Genomic DNA, 17,929 nt, shown 5'->3' on the forward strand with positions numbered 1-17,929 from the left:
TTACTAATATCACAAGTAACACACGCCCAGATTCTATCATAGGGTATAAAAACTCCACTATGTGTTTGTTTTTAAAGTTATATCAAACATGTATGCTTATTATTTCAAAGTTTTATCAAGCATAATAAGTTTGTCTAAAGGTATGGTTCTAAATTATTGCACTGTTAGGCTTCCAGCATTGCTTCACTTAATAAAAAAAGTTAAACACTCTTATCTTTGTGTTCGACGGGGGCCACTTTCGTTTCACCCTAACATCAAGGCTTCCTCAGGAACAGAGCGTTGATGACACCTAGTGATAGCCTCATATTACTACCATTAGTGGGTCATCCTAAATAGAAGGGGGCTCTGTTTGTGTAGGAGGGGTTTCAGACCTTGGATTGGGGTTGTGACTGGTGAGTGCTGCGATGGGTATCTGTCAAGTAGGGTGTTAATGCAAGGCCAGTGTTACATATGCCTGAGCCGATAGCATGAGGGCCCACACTGTTGGCCCAGGCACATAACATGGCTGTGCATTAACTGTCTACCCTGTGATCTATATGCAGGGCAGATTCAGGAAAGGCTCTTTCATTTATTGTACAAGTTTTGAATTTACCGCATATTATATTTTGTGTTAAATGTGCAGTAAGTGCAAAAACTACCACACTTTAGTAAAAGAGCCCCAAAGCATGGAAAAAAAAAACCAGGTCTGAATATTTTTTCCTCCTTAACACAATGTATTCCATATACCTGGAATGAATGAATTTATTTATTTACTTACTTATTTTTATAAGATATGGAGCAGGTTTGAAAGTTCAAGATGTGACTAATGTTTAGACACTATGCTCAGTCTGGTTCACATCAAATATTCAATACATGCATTTTTTTTTTTTTTGAAACAAAGTAGCATGAAACATAAATATCTTAATCAGAAGAGAGAAAAAAACAGACTCTTGAAACAGTAAGACCTGCTCAAATTATTACTGAAGCAGTAAGCATAGCTGTGCTCTTAATTTTTGAGGGAAAAACTCGCTACTACAAGATTTCTCTCAAGGCATTGTTTGAACTGGAAGAAATGCAAAGACAGCAGACGTGTATATATTACCTTTGAGCCAATGTGCTAGTGGTTCCAGTGAAGGATTGGTTATCTGGAAAACAAAAACAAGAAAGGTTATGAACTCTGGAACCAATAATCTATACGTGCCACTGGTCTCTAAAATATGGAGGAGGCTGAAGGGAATATTGTACAAGTTTATTAGTAAATCTGCAGCTACAGATGTGCTCTAAATAAGTTTTCATAACTGTTTATACAGTGAAATATCTAAAACTACAAACCCTTCAAAACACAGACATAAGACTACTGTGTTCTGCTCATACAACTCCTTTACTGAAACAATATCAATGGCTACCGGTTCAACAATAAATCATTTATAAAGTGACTATCCTTACATTCAAAGCCTTCAGGTTCGGCTTCCCTGACTCTCTCTCCTCTCACTGTCCCCTACTCACCAGCCAGGGTTCTCCGATCAATCAACAATGATCACCTGATCCTCCCGAGTCCTAAATTTGCTCATCTTGAATCTACTAGACCAGCCATTCCAAAACCAGTTCTTGTGGCACACCTAGTCCCATTGGCTTTTAAGGATATCCACAATGAATATGCATGAGATAGATTTGCATGCAACTGAGGCAGTGTATGCAAATCTAACTCGTGAATATTCATTGTGGATATCCTGAAAACCCGATGGGACTAGGTTGGGAATGGCTGTACTAGACACAGTGCCTTCTTTTTCTTATCACCAAACATTTGGAATAATCTTCCCTTTCTTCCCAGTAACCTCTCTTTTCATAGTTTCAAATCCGAACTGAAAAAATGCCAGCATGGTTTCTAAGTGCCATGCTGCAAATACCTGCTTAATTTACATAGGGTGTAATTGCAGCGGGACATACACAGGGATGGGGCATGGATGTCTCAAAGGCAGGGCTCCCACTTAGGCGTGTAACTTACAGAATACTCTAAGTTAACTGCATCCCTTGCTGTACTTGTGTGCACACTTATAACAGCTCTATGCTGGAGAAAGTGTGAGCTCCTAAACACAAAGCACATTAATACCTGGTTACACTTGTCCTATATAATAAAAAGCACCTCCAACATTCTGAAGCTGACTCTGTGGCACTGTAGGGTATGTAAGTCTGTAGTTCAGCATTTCATTGGCTCTCACTGTCCCTGCCCTCACCAATTAGACAGAATGGAACTTGGAGGAGGGAAGTGGAGTGGATTGAATCTCTAACAAACAATCATATACAGGGAGGTACGAACATCAGTGGAGGCAAGTGCACAGAACGGAAGGGAAGAGAAACATTTAATCACTGTCACTCAAACATATACACACACACACACGCAATCACTCTGTGTATCTCTCTCTTACACTGTCTGTAAAACACACTGTCACTCTCAGTCTCTCACATGGGCAACTGTATGTTGCATTCTCAGGAGTAAGGAGCTCTTCTGATGTGATTGTTAAACTGATTGAAGGGCCTGAACAAGGAAAACTTTTACCACATTGTAACACAGTTTACACAAAAAATATTGTATATAAAGAAATCTTACACATGTAAACAACAATTACATTCAGAATACAACCGTGGAAACATTAATGGCAGGAATTCATTACATTGCTAGCGCCTGTTTCATTGCATTAAGAAACGGGCCTTTTTTCCTAGTTTTCTATAAAGGAAAGGAGACAATTATCTTCCTTTGTAGAATAAACTCCTATAGAGCAGTGTTTCCCAAGTCGGTCCTTGAGTACCCCCCCTTGCCAGTTAGGTTTTCAAGATATCCACAATAAATACAACATGAGATTCATTTCCATAGATTGCCTCCACTATATGCAAATCTCTTTCATGCATATTCATTGTGGATATCCTAAAAAACCTGACTGGGAAGGGGTTACGCCAGGTCCGACTTGGGAAACAGTACTACAGAGAACCCTCCAGGTACCTAATCGGAAGTACCCAGTCATAATTAAGGATCAATTCCATGATGGTTACCTAATAGTTATTTAACTATTTTTCCTTAAATTTACACTAATGACTCCTTAGAATGAAGAAAAATTCAGAACATAAATATAGGATCCTAATGACAAAGACTTGTCTTGAGCTGGAGGAGAGCTGTAGCACCATGGAGTAATTAGAATGTCGTCACCATCCAGTGTGGCTGCATTCCCCGGCTGTCTGTACAGAGAACCCCCATTAAAGGTAGGTTTCTTTTCTTGTAATGTTTATATTTATTAATGCATATGATCCGGTGGTTCATGCTGATACTTTCAGCTGATTTTTCCTTAGTGTTGAAAGAGACATATGGTGAAAAACTGAGCACCAGCAATGTGGATAGCTGCCCATATTTAAAGCGGATGCCCCTGTATTACTCTTAAAGAAGGAAGTCACTGGATGGAGTAGCATTTATACATAGTTTTTAATCTGGTGGCAAAGATTGTTAAACAATAGTTTATGTGGAGTGTCTATATGGTTGTAGTTGATTTGGATGAATACAACTACAGTTTAAAAATACAATGTAACTCAATTAAAGCAGAATTACAGGAAAAAGCATGAAAAAAAGTATCCAGCACTATGGAGTGATCAGTATGGTATCACCATCCTTGCCTAAATGTCCCCTGGTTGTCTGTGGAAAGAGCTTACCTGTAACAGGGGTTTTCCATAGATAGCATGAGAATGCAGCCACACTCCACAGTGATGTCATCCAATGGAACCTTGTGTGCCAGAGCCTCTGGTTCAGAGAAGTCTAATTTTGATCTCTCTAAGCATATACAGGGGTTCGTTCATGTACTGCCTCAGTTGCCCTTCCTTCTTTATTCCATATCCAAGCAAAGATGTAAATAGGAGTTGAGTTTTACCTTTTTATGAGGAGATGGAGGGAGAGCGTGTATGGCTGCATTTCCCCTGCTTTCTACAGAGAAGAAGTTACAGGCACACAACTTCGCTTTCTCCACAAAGAAGCAGGGAGATGAAAGCACACTCCACTGTAAGTTTCAAGCAGCAAGCCACACCATTTTCATTACTGGGATGACCCATGACTACTGTATTAGGGAGAGGGAATACAGTATGCATACTGTTGAGCTTTCATTTGGGAGAGAGGATGCAAAGTTATGCTTGGTCGAATTCTTGGGCTGAAGAATAGTCCAGGCAGTAATGCCCAGCGGAAGTGTGCATTGAAGTATATATGGCTGCTCTGTCAATGTCTGCAATGGAAACGAATCTGTGGTTTACAACACAGGTAACTTTACATGTACGTTAATGTGCCCAGATGTATCTAGCAAGTATATAACAAAAGAAGTACACATCTGATAACCAATTAGACAGTGAGTCTGGAGGCAGGACAATGGGGTATTGGAACTCTTTCTGAAAATGGAACGTAAGGAGGCTTATAGTTATTGGAACTCTTTCCAGAAATGGAAAGTAACTCATATCAGCAGTAGTAAAAGCATCAGGAATGAGCAGAAGGCACAGGTCAGTGCACATTATGTACTTCACTCACATGGAAAAATGTCCATCCAATACTTGTTTTATGCTGGCGCATTACAAATTGGGCAGACAAGAAAAAATGTTAAGGTTATACTTGTAAACCAGGACGTGAGCTTGAACAGGTGAGACCAGGGAGTCCAAAAGGTTTATACCATTAATGCAGTTAAGTGGTAGCTCGGGCATGCAGAATAGGATTACGGTATGACCATTAGGAAGACGGGTTTAATTTAAATGAAAGCTACATAACTCAGGTGTTCACAGGCCCATTTGGAGTGTAATGTCAATTTACAAACCCACGTGTACTTGTAAGAGTAGGCATAAGTACATAAGTACATAAGTAGTGCCATACTGGGAAAGACCAAAGGTCCATCTAGCCCAGCATCCTGTCACCGACAGTGGCCAATCCAGGTCAAGGGCACCTGGCACGCTCCCCAAACGTAAAAACATTCCAGACAAGTTATACCTAAAAATGAGGAATTTTTCCAGTCCATTTAATAGCGGTCTATGGACTTGTCCTTTAGGAATCTATCTAACCCCTTTTTAAACTCCGTCAAGCTAACCGCCCGTACCACGTTCTCCGGCAATGAATTCCAGAGTCTAATTACACGTTGGGTGAAGAAAAATTTTCTCCGATTCGTTTTAAATTTACCACACTGTAGCTTCAACTCATGCCCTCTAGTCCTAGTATTTTTGGATAGCGTGAACAGTCGCTTCACATCCACTCAGGGATGGAGTGTGGGCAGAGTCACAATTTATACATTTACATTAATACTTGCTCTCCAGAAGGCGTGATATCCCCAATTTCAAACTAGACACTATTTCTTTATGATTTGTGCTAGGGGAAGTTATCCTTATGTGTTTGGACTGCTTGAACCAAGAGTAACATGGAGGCATATTTTCAAAGCACTTTGGGAGGCTAAGTTCCATAGGTTTCTATGGAACTTTGGGAGGCTAAGTACTTTGAAAATGAGCTTGATAGTAACATAGTAGATGGCGGCAGAAAAAGACCTGCATGGTCCATCTAGTCTGCCCAAGATAAACTCATATCTTGAATTTGTACCTGTCTTTTTCAGGGCACAGACCGTATAAGTCTGCCCAGCAGTATTTCCCGTCTCCCATCACCGGCTCTGGTACAGACCGTATAAGTCTGCCCTCCCCTATCCTAGCCTCCCAACCACCAACCCCTCTTCCCCCCACCTGAGTAAATCTGAAGTACTAAAGTCCAAGAACTGACTGAAGTCTTATAGCTCCCAAGTAAAACGGATAATGACATATGTTTTTATTATTGTAAACATTATGACAAGGAAGAGGGAAATTGGCATTTTTCCTCTCTCTACCAAAGGTCCAATGATAAGGGCAAACAGTAGTGAGGATAGTAAGCACTGTTCCCAGCGTAAATGTCAGAGTATTCATTTATTCTTAAACAGTCTTCCAGCAAAATCGACATCACTTGTACCCATTTAAGGACATTTATTCTTATATCTATTTTTTTTTTGAGTAATTTGAAACAAAATCCCAGTGTACCTTGTCAAAGGCCTTTTTTTTTTTGGCATCAATAGCCAAGAGCATTGAATGTGAACAGCTCTGATGCATAGTCCAAAGAAAATGTGGAAACTGGCAGTGTCAACAGCTTGACTGCTTGGGATAAATCCTAATTGATTTTCATGGACTATGAGTATAACACAGTAGCTTTAATTTTAGCGAGTTATATTTAAAAGGACTCAGAATGTGCCCTGTCCTTGTATTTTTCAGGTATGAAAGTGATCCCTACCACTCCTCCATAAATTATGTCTGTGAATCTATTGAAACTTGGTGCCATTCCTAATTTTCCACAACATAATGGCTAGCAGTAACTCGGCATCAAAGATTTTGCTATCCAATCTTCTATTACTACCTCCATGCACACATTAGTTAAGTATGCGTGCATGGAGGCACTCAGAGAAATAGATGGATCTTTGTTATATAGTTTCTTATAGAATTAAAGCAAGCTCAGATTGTATTATCAAATCAAATCAAATCAATTCTTATATACAGCTAGTATCCCTTTTTCCAGGGTTCAGTGTGGTTTACATTCTAGGTGAGACAAAAGCCCATAATGTTAGTGTGAGGGATGAAAACAATTAAGAGACCACTGGTGTAATGCATGAGACCAAAACACTATAGGAAAGGATAATGGATGATACTAGGTGGTAGACGTCAAGATGGATTGTTATGAAGCAGGCTTTGGGAAAAAAAAGGTTTTTGGCCTGTTCCTGAAGGTAAGATAACTGTTTTCTGTTCTGATGGCAACAGGTAGAGAGTCGACAAACACAGAAGAACAAAGGATCCTCGCTCAGGTAAAAGCAAGCAGACAAACACAGCGAAGGTGACAACAAAGATGATGGAAATACAAAACGTCCAATGGACTCAGTGAGTTCACATCAGAAGTTTTATTCACAATCTGCAATGGACTCAACACAAATAGTGTTTCGGCCACAGAGGCCTGCATCAGAAGTCCCTGTAGTGTACAACAATTTAACTCCTCAGCGCTCTATAACGTCTGAAAATAACGCACCTAATAACAGATGTTAAAACACAGGAGCATTCACAACCAAAGTCATCACAAATAGGTAGAAAGTTCCATATTTTAACTCCAAGTACAGGGAATAGAGAGCTGAAAATCTTCTGATTTCAAACTGTCTTTTGAAACAATGATGCTAGCATCAGTTGTTCTTTCAGTCTGTTAAGACTGGACCAAATGTAGCAAAGCGGTCTTGAATAACATAGAGGCATATTTTCAAAGCACTTAGCCTTCCAAAGTTCCATACAAACCTATGGAACTTTGGAAGGCTAAGTGCTTTGAAAATATGCCTCATAGTAACATAGTACATGACGGCAGAAAAAGACCTACACGGTCCATCCAGTCTGCCCAACAATATTCAGGATATCCTGAATATTCAACCAGCTTGTGACACTCAAGGACCAGGGATATCTACTCTTGCCTAAGCCAAGCAGCTCTGAAACCTGCATAAATCACTACAATGTTTGTATCTTACTAATAAGGTACAATTGTCATGCATCACAACCAGTCTAATAGGTGACACAATTGAATAATATCCATCATTCCAGCCATACATACAGAGCAAGTGTTAGTCAAATACTGTACAGCTATTCAAAAGAAAGTCAAATCGGCATGTTAGATATGTTCTTTCTTTTCTAACGCCTTGTCACTGGAAGAAGAGCCAATAGAAAAGACGTTTTTAGACTTTGGAACGAGAAGTGGATTAGCAGTAGACATTACAGCATGCACGAATTTTGAACTGAGACAAAATAAGCACAGGAAAATTTAATAAAAAAGGAAAAACAAATAGCAGCTCCTCTTAGAAAAGCAAATGCTGACCAGTTTTTAATCAGTTGAATCTCTAAAGTTGGTTTGAAAGAAATCTTTTACTTATGGGCAGGCTATATTTTGATAAGCAAATTCTGGTTTAATATCTAGGTAAACATACTTGATGTTGGCTCTCAGCTGTTTGGTTCCAGGGTTGTTGTTTTTTTTTTTTTTTTAGTAGGCAGAGAGAATAAGCACATAATTATATTGCATTTCAAGGCACTTTTTTTTCCTGCTGGTTTTAATACTTAGTAAAGGTGTCAGACTAATTAAACTGGAAAATTAGCCACTTGGCTATCTGCTAAGCAGACATGGTATAGGCATTGTTAGGGTAAGTTTCATCATGCCAGTCGTGGGGTAACAAATTTATTTATGACATTTCTACCCCGTATTTTCACAAGAAAGCTCAGGTTCAATGCGGCTTACGTAACAAATTAAGAAGCAACATTACAAGACAATTAATATTAATACAAGAATACAACTATTAAAAAAAAAAAAAATTCACAAACACTGTTCATATTCCACATCCATTCAGTTCATGGCCTCTCATATAAGATCATCAACCAAAGAGACAGTTGTGATTGTGCTCTTAATTATATACATGCCTATGTGGTAGGACTACACGTGACATTAAAAAAACCCCACAATGTGGCCTTTACTTATTATAAGCCCGCTATAATCTAGCACCTCACCTGCATGAAGTTTATTTACCTCTGCGAAAGTACAAAATGAATTTGAATGAAAATGGCTAATTGGTGGAGGGAGGTAAGCGACTGAATTTTTAACAGAGTAAGAAAATAAACATATTTTAAATGTTGCAACAAAAGCTAGACTTTTAAGTTCAACATCTTTCGAGGACTAACTTTACCCTAACCTTGATTCCAATGCAAATGGAAAACTTTCTATGATTTAAAATATATAATGCACCACATCAGCTCATCTCCGCTCACAAAATCTGAAATGAAATCTGGGCTTTTAAGAAGCATTTTAAACATTTATTTATTAGGATTTATTTACTGCCTTTTTGAAGGAATTCACTCAAGGCGGTGTACAGTAAGAATAGATCAAACATGAGCAGGAGGCAATTAGAGCAGTAAAAATATTCAAACAACAATACAAAGTATGGCATGGTATACTACTTGCAATGACAACATAATATGTACTAGAACATTATGATTGGTAGTGAAGGGTAGGGGAAAGTTGTAACATATAGATGAGTAAGAAAGTAGGAAGAATTAGAAAGTAAGGTGACTGATTTGAAGAAAGTTGCATGTGAGGTCAGAGAGATGGTTAAATATTATCTCAGCTAGGGTAGGAGTGGATAAACATGTCCCGCTGCAGTATGTGCAGCCCGAGTCAATCCTTGTGTGTGTGAGTGAGTGAGACTAACAAGTTAGTTACTTCTTCCATTAAAGGCTTGGTTGAAGAGCCAAGCTTTCACCTGCTTCCTGAAGTAGAGATAGTCTTGTGTTAAGCGGAGCCTTTCAGGCAATGCATTCCAGAGTGTGGGGGCTACTCTGGAGAAGGCTCCTTGCGGGTATCACATCGTGTAATGTCTTTTGGAGAGGGTGTAGTTAGTGAAAGTCCTTGGGAGGACCTTAGCGTCCTTGGCAGTGTGTGGAGGATCAACCATTAATATAATAACACAATTACATTTCTGTATTTACAAAAAAATGAAATCTAATGCATTAAAAGAACTGTCAGTAAATGTTGAAGCTCAAAAAAAGGTAACCAAATAATTTATCATCCAAATCAAAACCAAACATTCCCTTTTCTGTAAGGATTCAGAGCAAGAATAAGAACGCATGATTCTGCACAGTTAGTATAAGCTGAGAGAGAAAAGAACCACTACATCTTTACTTCATTTAGGAAACCGAGACATAGGACATGTTTGACTTGCAACTACTGTACAGTCATTTGTTATCGCTTAGAGTCAAAACAAAGGAGAGGTCGGTGCTGCACCAGTAAAAAAGTGAAAGAGACACCAGGAAAAAACCAGAACCAAATTAAAATAATAAAAATTACACTTAAGAAATAAATTACATGCCATGTTTTACTTTTTGGCTGCTTCAGGGCCAAAACGATGGAACAAAATTCTAACTTATGGATGAAGCTTCTAGCACAGTGTGAATCGAGATTTAGAAGCTAAATCTTTTCAAAAGGTGATGAACTTTGAAGACTAGAACCCTTCGCCCTCCACACACTGTGGTAGCAAAGTAGGACCTTCACAACTTGAGCAAAGAAGGGGCCCTCCAGTGCACACAGCCGCATAACCAGTCTATGGACACAACACTACACCAGCAACAAAGAGGTGGTCATGGCTTGCTGACATAGTGTCCGTGTCTGGAGGCAAAACATGGCCATGACAAGTTTTATTCTGGATGCTTTTATTACGTAATTTCTCTCTTATTAAATGTGATTTTTATAATTCTAACTTGGTTCTTTTCTTTTTGGGGGGGGGGGGGGAGGAGGGAAGAGAGGTGCTGCTTCTCTGTTTCTTCTCATCACTTAAGGGGGAAGTTATCAAGATGTAGTAAGAGACATGCTTTTATTATTTATTTACAGCAAAGGATTTACCAAAGGAGTCAGCAAGTGTTATTACAGCAACCTGGGAGAATCGGGCTTCAAAGCTCAGCCGGAGCTTAAAAGGGCCACTGTGCTGATCAAAATCCTCCACCGTCCTAAAGAAGCAACTGCTTGCCCTTGGACTAGTAGCATGGAATGTTGCCATGATTTGAGTTTTTCTACCAGGTATTTGTGACCTGGCTTGGCCACTGTTGGAAACAGGATGCTGGGCTAGATGGACCATTGGTCTGACCCAGTATGGCTACTCATGTTCATATCAGCCCTGTACCTGGTGATCCAATGGTCCTAGGGCATTGGCACCCCTAGTGGAAGTCTCACACTACTACCACTAGGGGGGTCATATTTTCATAATGCAACTTGCAGTGTACATCTGGTGTTATATACAATTGCATGTTTTGCATCTCATTACAATGTAAACTGTGGTGACCTAGATATCACTGCATTAAGGCAAGACAACCCGTGTTAGAACACTAAGTCACATTAAGGGGCTAATAATGCAGGTTATTAATCGAGCACAGCTGGATAATTTCCCCTTAAAGTCTACAAAATAGGGTAAAACCACAAGTGGGAAATTAAGAATATGTCCAAGGACAATAAACAGGGTAGACTCATTTTTTTCATCTTCCCACTAACCAGGCTCTACTTTTTATTCTCTGTTTGAATAATTTCATGAGAATGCTTTGTTCTGCATGGGCTACAACTGTAGCTTCAGTTACACTTTTCCATGATAGACTACTGCACAGAACTCGACATGTTTATTGTTTTAGCTCCCACCCACGTCAATTCTATATGTAGGTGCATGGTATTCAGGCAGCATAAAGTTTCCACCAAGATTTTCCTTATTAAAGGAGGACTGTACATGCTCACTAAATTTATAGCTGGCTTTCCATAAGACTTCCATTTCAAAAACAGCCCACCTCTTTAACATTGCTTTTGACTCGTAACCACTCACCTCCACCTACCCTCCTCTCCTCCTTCCTGTACACATTAATTGATTTGATTTGCTTACTTTATTTTGTGTCTATTAGATTGTAAGCTCTTTGAGCAGGGACTGTCTTTCTTCTATGTTTGTGCAGCACTGTGTACGCCTTGTAGTGCTATAGAAATGCTAAATAGTAGTAGTAGTAGTAAAAACAGCTGAAGCACTATATCTAATCTCTCTCTGTCTCCTCGTCTTTCTATATATCTTTGCTTTAAAAACAATGGGCCTGATATTCAAAGTGACTTAACTTGGAAGGACAGGCTTCTGCCTGATTAAACTGCACTGAGTGCATGAGGAGAAAATATTCAGCAGCATTCAGCCACACAATGGTCCTCAGTGTCCCCTCTAATTGCCACAGCACTTTCCAGGCAGCACTGGGATGGTCTGGTGGCAGAGATCGGGTGGTCCTGAAAGTTATATTCAGCTGCTGGTGCCTGCACAGCTAGCTGGGCAAGTAGAATCTAACTTTGCTTGGTTATCTGTGCATGCATGGTACCGAACATTGGCCGTACCTTCAGAATTTCCGGGTGCTGCCACTGAGAAGGATATACAATGTCAGTGCCTGGACATGGCCCAGCACTGAATATCTGGGTCTAATTTAGCCAGCGGTGGTCAACGGTTAAAAAGATGTTCCCACATAAGGTTGGGAGCTGGTGGAGAGGGAGGAACTCCTTGCAGCTTCCCCCTGCACTTAGGTATCGTAAACTGCAACAAAAGGTAAAAAGAAATTACCAATGTGGGAGCACCCAGCACTAGCGTCTTACTTTGACACCAACTTGGTTCTAGTAATAGTGGCTTGTTGCATAAGGCTGGGAGCCGGTGGAGGAGGAGGAAAGGGTACATCTTTTTAAGAAAAACGCTATTATATCTTATGCGGTACCCTCTCCTATTGTCAGGCGTTTCTGCTGCTTGGACAGCGAAACTTCGCTATGCCCTGGAGGACCTACTCTCCGCCCCCCCCCCCCCTGATTCCCAGAAGCATCACGCAACCTCTTACTAAGAGGAGTGGAGGACGCCAGTAATTCTGGAATCAAGGAGGTGGTTCAGCAGGTGAGCTCTGGTGTAATGGATCCAGCTGTGGCACAAATAGAATCTTTAGAACCAGTATCGGGGAAAAGTAAACCGGAGAGTCCAGTGGAGCAGGAGGAGATCATTCTGGAAGCTGTGTCATCACAGGCAGGTGATCTGCCTGAATCTTCGGTTGGTTCTCTTCCATTGAGACCACTGGTAAAGCCAGATATAGTGACCCTGGACACGCTGTGGACTACCATCCACAGTTTGCACCTCATTTGTTTCAATTTTTACAACCTCTTCTGTTAAACTGCAGAACTTGGAGACTAAAGTTAACTCCTGCATCCACCAGGGTTGACATGTTGGATAAAACTACAGCTGAGATTAAATCTTCTCAATCGCTTCTAATACAAGGTAAATCACTAATGTTGAGGAAATTTGAAACCTTAGAGAACTCTCATAGAGGTCTGAATTTACGATTTTTAAACTCTTCATAATCAAGATGGACCCTGGTGAGAGATCTCTCTCATAATTTTTTGCAAACTATGTTAATATATGGAAGCAGCTTTCTACCTCTGCAAAAAATATTTTGTGTGACCTCAACAAAAAAACAAAAATAACTGATGTCTCTGAAGACTTGAATATTTCAGAAATTTTGGAATGTTCAGAAGTAGACGTAACAGTTAGAGCTAATTTATTAGTTTCCTTTGTTTTCCATCGGGATAGAGACTTGATATTATAAGACAGCAGATACCTCATACATGGGTGAGAAGGTGCAGACGTTTCCTGAGGTCTCTAATTGGACGCAATCTAGACGGAAGAAGTTTTTGGATTTATGTTCTGCTGTTACCTCTTTAGGAGCTTCCTTTCAACTTAGATTTCCTTGTAAATGTTTGGAGTTATATCAAAATGTTCGGTATATTTTCTACGACTCAGTTCAGCTAAGATTTTTTTCTTGAAGGGAAAGGTGTTACCCTTCCTCGATGTACAGCTTGTTAGGATCAATTCTGGTCTGTTATATGAGTGGGGGTTTCTTACTCTTTTTTTTTTCTTTCAACTATTTTCTTATAATTTATATCAATCTTCCAATGTTAATATGCAAATAAAAAAAAATAAAAATAAAGAGATGTTCCCAGCTGCCTGCTGAATATTGACCTGAATAAGCAACCTTTAAAAAAAAAAACAGAGGTCTTAAATTTTAAATAAAAAAAGATAAACAAAGCAACTTTCCTAGTCATTTTTATTGGTTAAGCTGGACTGCTTCTGTTTTAGCTTGAAGGAAAATAATTTGGTCTTAGTCTGTATTGTGGGACAGAAAGAGACCGGAGGAGTTGACAATGTGTGAAAATATTTATGAGCTATCGTCTTTCATCCCTGGTGAAATCAGCAGCACCGATTCTATGGGGGTATTATCCAGAAACTGTTACACTTTAATTTAATCGTGGATGATGGCAGCAAATGTGCTTATTCCCTAGGCAAATCCAGCACAAACTTTCCCATGAACAGGAAGACAGAGTTGCCATGAATTCTGGCAGTCAGTACAAGTCTGTTTTCTGTGGCTAACTGCGTTATTTATAGTGTTGGTTAGCAACTGAAAATGGTGCCAAGAAAATTGTTTTGTTTTAAATATGAAGTGCTGCAGTCACGAAGTACAGAGGGTGCTCTGCAACACAGACTGTGATATGTTATGTCTGCTGGTATTTTGGGATGTTGCTCTTTTTGTTGCTATGGAACTTATCTGGGAAATCACAGAATCCTCAAAATTACTTTTGGAGGGGTTTGCAGGTGAGGAGATCAATAGAAATCTAACCAAATAAAACATGGAAAAGAAAATAAGATGATACCTTTTTTATTGGACATAACTTAATACATTTCTTGATTAGCTTTCGAAGGTTGCCCTTCTTCCTCAGATCGGAAATAAGCAAATGTGCTAGCTGACAGTGTATATAAGTGAAAACATTCAAGCATTACTATGACAGTCTGACAGGGTGGGAGGATGGGGGTGGGTCGGAGGTATGCATGGGGACGTCAAAGCTAATCAAGAAATGTATTAAGTTATGTCCAATAAAAAAGGTATCATCTTATTTTCTTTTCCATGTTTTATTTTGTTTGATTTCTATTGATAACCTTAAGAGTGGACTAACACGGCTACCACACTCCTCTACTTCAGGTGAGGAGAAAAACAGCAGAAAACTTAAAAAGGTAATTTATATAGAGCACAGCTCCACCAGCTCTGTCTTTTTCACAGATTACATGGGTATTTCTATAACGGCGTGACTGATTTCTTCTTATCTCTCCCATCGTACTTATAGTGTATACTTGGGTGGATCCTCCTCCACTTCTATCCCACTGTCAGTTGGTGTACCTCAGGGATATGTCCTGGGACCGCTTATTTTCTCCATCTATACTTCTCCCCTTGGTACTCTGATCTTATCCCATGGTTTTCAGTATCACTTTTACGCTGACGACTCCCAGATCTACCTCTCCGCATCAAAAATCTCAGCAGGAATCCAGGCCAAAGTATCAGCCTGCCTGTCTGACATTGCTGCCTGAATGTCTCACCGCCATCTGAAACTAAACATGACCAAGACTGAGCTTCATATCTTCCCCCTAAACCAAACTCTCCTCTTCCTCTATTCTCTATCTCTATGGATAACACGGTCATCTTCCCTGTCTCATCTGCTCGTAACCTTGGGGTCATTTTCCGACTCCTCTCTCTCCTTCTCTGCACATATTCTACAGAGTGCTAAAACCTGTCATTTCTTTCTCTATAACATCACCAAAATTTGTCCTTTCCTTTCTCAGCACATTACCAGAACCCTTATCCACACTATTCTCACCTCTCGCTTAGACTATTGCAACTTGCTTCTCACAGGTCTCCCACTAAGCCATCTCTCTCCCCTTCAATCTGCTCAAAATTCTGCCGCATGACTTATATTCCGCCAGTGTCGCTATGCTCATATTAGCCCTCTCAAGTCACTTCATTGGCTCCCTATCCGTTTCCGCATACAGTTCAAACTCCTCTTATTGACTTACAAGTGCATTCACTCTGCAGCTCCTCAATACCTCTCCACTCTTATCTCTCCCTATACTCCTCCCCGGGAACTCTGTTCACTGAGTAAATCTCTCTTATCTGCACCCTTCTCCTCCACCGCTAACTCCAGACTACGTTCCTTTTATCTTGCTGCACCATATGCCTGGAATAGACTTCCTGAGCCGGTATGTCAAGCTCCATCTCTGGCCGTCTTCAAATCTAGGCTAAAGGCCCAACTTTTTGATGCTGCTTTTAACTCCTAACCACCATTACTCACTTGTTCAGTACCCTTATTTTATCGTTCCCACCTTAGTAATTCCCTTATCTGTTATTTGTCCTGTTTGTCCCAATTAGATTGTAAGCTCTGTCGAGCAGAGACTGTCTCTTTATATCCACTGTATAGCGCTGAGTACGTCTAGTAGCGCTATAGAAATGATAAGTTGTAGTAGTAGCAGTGGTACATATTCTGTAACAGAAAGTAGGCATATACTTTCCTTTGTACAAATTTTAGTGTAACCAGGTGTACAAGCGCAAACCAGCTTAGGCATGAGCATTTACATGCAAGTATGAGCGCCTGTGTTCCAGAGATGTGTATAACATAGTATGCTATAATTCATGCATATGACTTTGTGCTCTGCCCATGGGTATGCTCACCTGCAAACTATGCTCTATAAGAAATATGCACACAGTTTAAAAAAAAAAAAGGCCCGTAGGCGCATGTCTGGTATGTGCATGCATATGTTCGAGGCTCAACTTTATTTAATATACCGCAAATCACAAAATCTAAGTGGTGTACAGTAAGTAATACAAAAAAAAGAGATTAAAAGAAAAAAAAGGAAGCTTAGAAGAACACATCAGGAAATCTAGGTTACAATAATTGTACTTATAAGGGAGGGGGACAAGGGTAGGGAATGATTAAACCGAAATTAAACAAAAAGAGGGAAAAGGAGAAAATGGTCAAAGTGACCAAGACAATTCCAAGGGCCCACAGAATCATGAATGAGTCAATGGACAGAAACGCGATATCCTTAAGACAGAATTATGTAATACTGAAAGCTTTTATGAAGAGGTATGTTTTCAAAGCTGCCCTAAAGTTCAAAGAAGAAAGCTCAGTATGAAGATCTAAGGGTATAAGATTCCATTGGGTAGCGCAACCATGGAAAAGCAAGTTAATCTGGCATGATGTGAATGGATCTGTAAGTGAGAAAAGACACTGAGATGTTGGTTGAAAGAGCACAAAGAACGAGAAGGGGCATAAGGGACAAGTGACCTAAACAGAAACTGTATTCCAGAATGAAGAATTTGTTGCCAAAATCTTAAATGTAAAGTGGAACTGAATGAGAAGCCAATGCTCTGACCTCAAGAGAGGTGCAACACTTATCATTTTGGACCCATGAATGAGTTTAACTGCAATGTTTTGGATGAGTTGTAAACGAAGGAGCTGATAAAGTGGAAAACTGCGACAAAGGGAACTATAATAATCAAGGCGGAATATTACTAGGGTGTGCGTTAGCAGGCAGAGTGACTTGTGATCAAAAGAATGAACGGGCAGCTCTAATCTGCCATAAGATGAAGAATTACCTTTGCACAACAGTAGAAATATGTTGAGAAAAAGAGAGGCTGTTATCAAACACTACCCCAGGAACTTTGACAGAATTCTGCAGAGGAATAGACAAACCATAAAGGGATGGGGAGAACGGAAGATCGAATGGACTAACTAGGGGAACAAAATACCACAACGGTTTTAACAACGTTAAGTTTCAGCTTATTGGAACCAAGCCAATCGGCAACATTAGAGAGTTTTGCGGTAACTGAGTCAATACAAGAGGCAGAATGGCTTTTGAATGGGAAGAGTAACTGAATATCATCAGAGTAGATATAAAAGGTAACATCAATTGTTGGCAGAAGTGGTGTTAGTGGAGAAAGGAATATCTTGAAAAGAATACATCTGAGAACGTACCCTGTGGCACCCCAAAAGAGAGAGAAACAGGATCAGACTGAGATTTATGCCACCACACCCAAAATGTTCTGCCAGAGAAGTAAGAACTAAACCAGGAAAGGGAAATGTCAGGAATACCGACAGATTTCAAGCGGTCTAGGAGAATACTGTGGTCAATCAAGTTGAATGCTGCACTAAGATCAAAATAAACAAGGAGACCTCCTGGCCCCTGTCATGATTAAGGTGAATGAAATTAGAGAGGGAAAGGAGAGTTCACTCAGTGCTAAACCAGGCACAGAAGCCAGGAAAAATCTGTTGGAAGTCAAAATCTGCAACATTTATGCTCATGGTGACGAAGTTGGTGTTTCAACAGGTGAAGGCCATCGTGGTACCATGGATGAGTTTTGTTTATGAGAGGACTGTACAGAAGATAATGGAGCAGTCTTATCTAGGACTTCAGACAAAGTGATATCCCACAGCAAAGACTGAACA

The 17,929-nt window shown here is 40.0% G+C and overlaps 1 protein-coding gene across 2 annotated transcripts in view; it reads right to left on the bottom strand.

Annotated features, from left to right (window-relative positions):
- Positions 1-17,929, bottom strand: part of AKAP13 (A-kinase anchoring protein 13) — a 642,893-nt gene that overhangs the window by 139,395 nt on the left and 485,569 nt on the right. For both annotated transcript variants that reach the window (XM_030189716.1, XM_030189717.1), the window contains one exon: positions 1,082-1,124. In XM_030189716.1, coding sequence (XP_030045576.1) covers positions 1,082-1,124 — 43 coding nt within the window. The remainder of the gene's footprint in view (positions 1-1,081; positions 1,125-17,929) is intronic.

The sequence above is a fragment of the Microcaecilia unicolor genome, chromosome 1, assembly GCF_901765095.1.
Source record: "Microcaecilia unicolor chromosome 1, aMicUni1.1, whole genome shotgun sequence".
NCBI classification, from domain to species: Eukaryota; Metazoa; Chordata; class Amphibia; order Gymnophiona; family Siphonopidae; genus Microcaecilia; species Microcaecilia unicolor.